General features: G+C 50.5%; 3 protein-coding genes across 3 annotated transcripts in view; 2 read left to right on the plus strand and 1 right to left on the minus strand.

The window, feature by feature from the left end:
* Positions 1-477, plus strand: Pmar_PMAR018388 (hypothetical protein; the record flags this gene model as incomplete). Its single annotated transcript, XM_002767740.1, has 1 exon — positions 1-477. One exon carries the CDS (start codon positions 1-3, stop codon positions 475-477), a length of 477 nt encoding a protein of 158 aa, XP_002767786.1.
* Positions 478-820: 343 nt separating this feature from the next.
* Pmar_PMAR018389 (Pupal cuticle protein G1A, putative) lies at positions 821-1,585 on the minus strand (the record flags this gene model as incomplete). The annotated part of the gene is made up of 1 exon (XM_002767741.1): positions 821-1,585. One exon carries the CDS (start codon positions 1,583-1,585, stop codon positions 821-823), a length of 765 nt encoding a protein of 254 aa, XP_002767787.1.
* A 1,109-nt stretch (positions 1,586-2,694) lies between these two features.
* Positions 2,695-3,136, plus strand: part of Pmar_PMAR018390 (ectonucleotide pyrophosphatase/phosphodiesterase, putative) — a gene marked incomplete at both ends in the record, with an annotated part of 3,412 nt that continues 2,970 nt past the window's right edge. Inside the window, one exon of the mRNA XM_002767742.1 lies at positions 2,695-3,116. Within this exon, the coding sequence (XP_002767788.1) occupies positions 2,695-3,116 (422 nt within the window). The remainder of the gene's footprint in view (positions 3,117-3,136) is intronic.

A 3,136-nucleotide genomic window follows, 5' to 3' on the forward strand; every position in this document is an offset into this window, starting at 1 on the left:
ATGCAAGTCTGCACTGATTACGGCAGGAGAATTGAGGCCAATCTTCGAGCCTTCAACGACGACGGGAAGCTGGAGCGCAAATATGCGATCGAGGGTGGAAAGTGGACCCGAACCAAATCTGCTAAGAATATCTGGATCAACGAGGCTCAGACCAGATACTACTTACCTTCGCATCAGCTCGTCACGGGTTGTAGAGAAGGATCGAGTGAGCTCGAGAGAGTTATCAGCGAATTTGAGGTGAAGTATGAGAGCGACTCCACTGAAGCTTGGGAATCATGGGATGAGCTCCAATACCTGATGAGAAACATCTTTGTCATTGAGCGGTGCAAACCTCATTACGAGTGCACCTGTCCACAAGGTCGAACTGGAGTCTGCAAGCATGTCATAGGAGTATACCTGCTCGAGAACAAGCTGAAAGGATACAATTGGAAAGAGTTCACCTTACCGGGAGGGTCGCCTGAGGGGAAACCAAGGTGACATAATGTCAAGTTGATATGCTTCTTGTTCAACGAACTTCAGGTATGACTCAACTTCAGCCTGGCAAATAGACGAGCAGCATGAATCAAGGAGAATGGGATTGGTATCTTTCCTACAGCTGCCTAACTCCCCATCTCTTCCGAATTCTGCCAAAGTCTTGAAACGATTTCATCAGTCTGCCCATACAGCAACCGGTGGCCGTGTTGATGATGCACTCCAACTTGGTCACCCAGTACCGCGGTATGCCACAGTCGCAACGTCTGGCACAAGGCGTCGCCATCGCAAGAATGTACAACAGCTTGCCCAAGGCTGCAGCCAATCAATGATAGAAGATACGGGAGGCTCATCTACTTCGATAATCGTCAGCCATGATTGGCAATGGCCAACACCTGTGGACCGAGGTGCGGATAACTGTGGGGGCCCATTGAACCAAAGAGAAGGAGATAAGGGGCTGATGGGCCAAGACGGAGAAGGCGATGAGGGGCTGATGGACCAAGACGGAGAAGGCGATGAGAGGCTGATGGACCAAGACAGAGAAGGCGATGAGAGGCTGATGGACCAAGACGGAGAAGGCGATGAGGGGCTGATGGACCAAGACAGAGAAGGCGATGAGGGGCTGATGGACCAAGACAGAGAAGGCGATGAGGGGCTGATGGGCCAAGACGGAGAAGGCGATGAGGGGCTGATGGACCAAGACAGAGAAGGCGATGAGGGGCTGATGGACCAAGACAGAGAAGGCGATGAGGGGCTGATGGGCCAAGACGGAGAAGGCGATGAGGGGCTGATGGACCAAGACAGAGAAGGCGATGAGGGGCTGATGGACCAAGACAGAGAAGGCGATGAGGGGCTGATGGGCCAAGACGGAGAAGGCGATGAGGGGCTGATGGACCAAGACAGAGAAGGCGATGAGGGGCTGATGGACCAAGACAGAGAAGGCGATGAGGGGCTGATGGGCCAAGACGGAGAAGGCGATGAGGGGCTGATGGACCAAGACAGAGAAGGCGATGAGGGGCTGATGGACCAAGACAGAGAAGGCGATGAGGGGCTGATGGGCCAAGACGGAGAAGGCGATGAGGGGCTGATGGACCAAGACGCTGAGCATAGTCATGAACAACTGGCAAGCGAACCAACTGCGACCCCTCCAATGCGGAAGCGGCTACGAGATTAATTGAAATTGTATTGTTTGAAATTCAAACTTTGAATGAGAAACATCAATTAGATGGAAGCATGTCTCTATCTAAAAGGTCTACTTGCGTTAGTCATAATACAACAGGATTCCTAAGGCAGTAGTCAACGACTGGCAGAAGGATACAATCAGACAAGGTTGACGTTCAACCAGGACAGTATTCTGTCCAGTGGCCACTACGCGAAGACGTGACAGATGACAAGTAGCTGATAATGAACCAGGATCCAGAGAGGGTCAAAGATCAACATGCAGAAGACCATGCGGCTCATAAATTGACACACGATAAAACGATATCGCAGGGCGCCCTTTTGAAAATTTGTGGGTGGATCAAGGAATTTCGAGGGTGCAAGGAGTAAAAATTCGGGCGCGCGCAGCAGCTGCCGCCCTTGTGTGACCGTGGTAACGATCTTGTAAGTCTTGATCGACCTTCAATTTCCTCAATTTTTATGACGTAACGCTGCTAGCCGTTAGCATAGAATCCGTCATGTGTATAGTACTGCGTAGTTATATGTCCACCCAATATTACGAGCACGTTACACGATGCAACTGATTCAATTCTTCGCAGGAGCATCTTGCGCTGTGTCGCATCGCTAGGCCACCACCCGACTCGAGCCACCGGTAGTGTCGGTGTCTGCTAGAAAACTGTTCTCAACTTTTTCATAGGGAAGGCTTTGGCATCTTCGTTCGTTGTCGACGCGTCGGAGGCATTGCGTCTATTGTGCCCTGTGATATGTCAGCCATCTTAAGTGAGAGTGTTTTTCAGAGGATTTCAGTGCTTAGATGAAACTATAAGTAGTTAAGTTCTGCACACCGTCGAAGTTTGCAAATTCCTCTTTATTTCTTTCCTTCAGTTTTCCGTTTTTGTTCTAATTATGGTATCAAACTTTGTGGTATCTGCGAACTCGCCTCCTGCTTCGCCCAAGTCACGGTGCTCTGCACCTTCTACCACCTCTACCACTGAAGATACTAACGATGATAGCAGTGTGCATTCGACGGCTTCCTCTACTCCTTTTCCTGATGCCGATTTCTCCATGTTGTCCAAAGTTCCTAAGGAGCTTTTGTCCGCCAACACGCCCCAGTCGCAAGACCTGCGCCTTAGACTGCTGAGAGGCTCTACTATAGTGTTCTTCGGTACGGGTTATCCCGCCAAGCGCTTCATTTATGAAAGAGCCCACGATCTCGGCGTGAACGTGGTTCTGGTGGATGAGCCTGACGCCTGGTGCAAGTCACTTGTCGAGGAAGGGAAAGTGTATAAGTTCATTCCCATGAATATCATGTCGCCCGATCAGGATAGGGTTGTTGCTGATACGGTGGCCGCACTAAGTGAACTGGACCACGTTGATGGTATTTGTACCTTTTACGAGTTGGCCTTACAAACCATGGCTCGCATCGGTGAAGAACTAGGCGGTGTACATAGTCCCTCTGAGCACTCTATTATGACTGCTAGAGACAAGTACGCCTCTCGACGAGCTC

Source organism: Perkinsus marinus (genome assembly GCF_000006405.1).
Source record: "Perkinsus marinus ATCC 50983 genomic scaffold scf_1104296970094, whole genome shotgun sequence".
Classification (NCBI taxonomy): Eukaryota; Perkinsozoa; order Perkinsida; family Perkinsidae; genus Perkinsus; species Perkinsus marinus.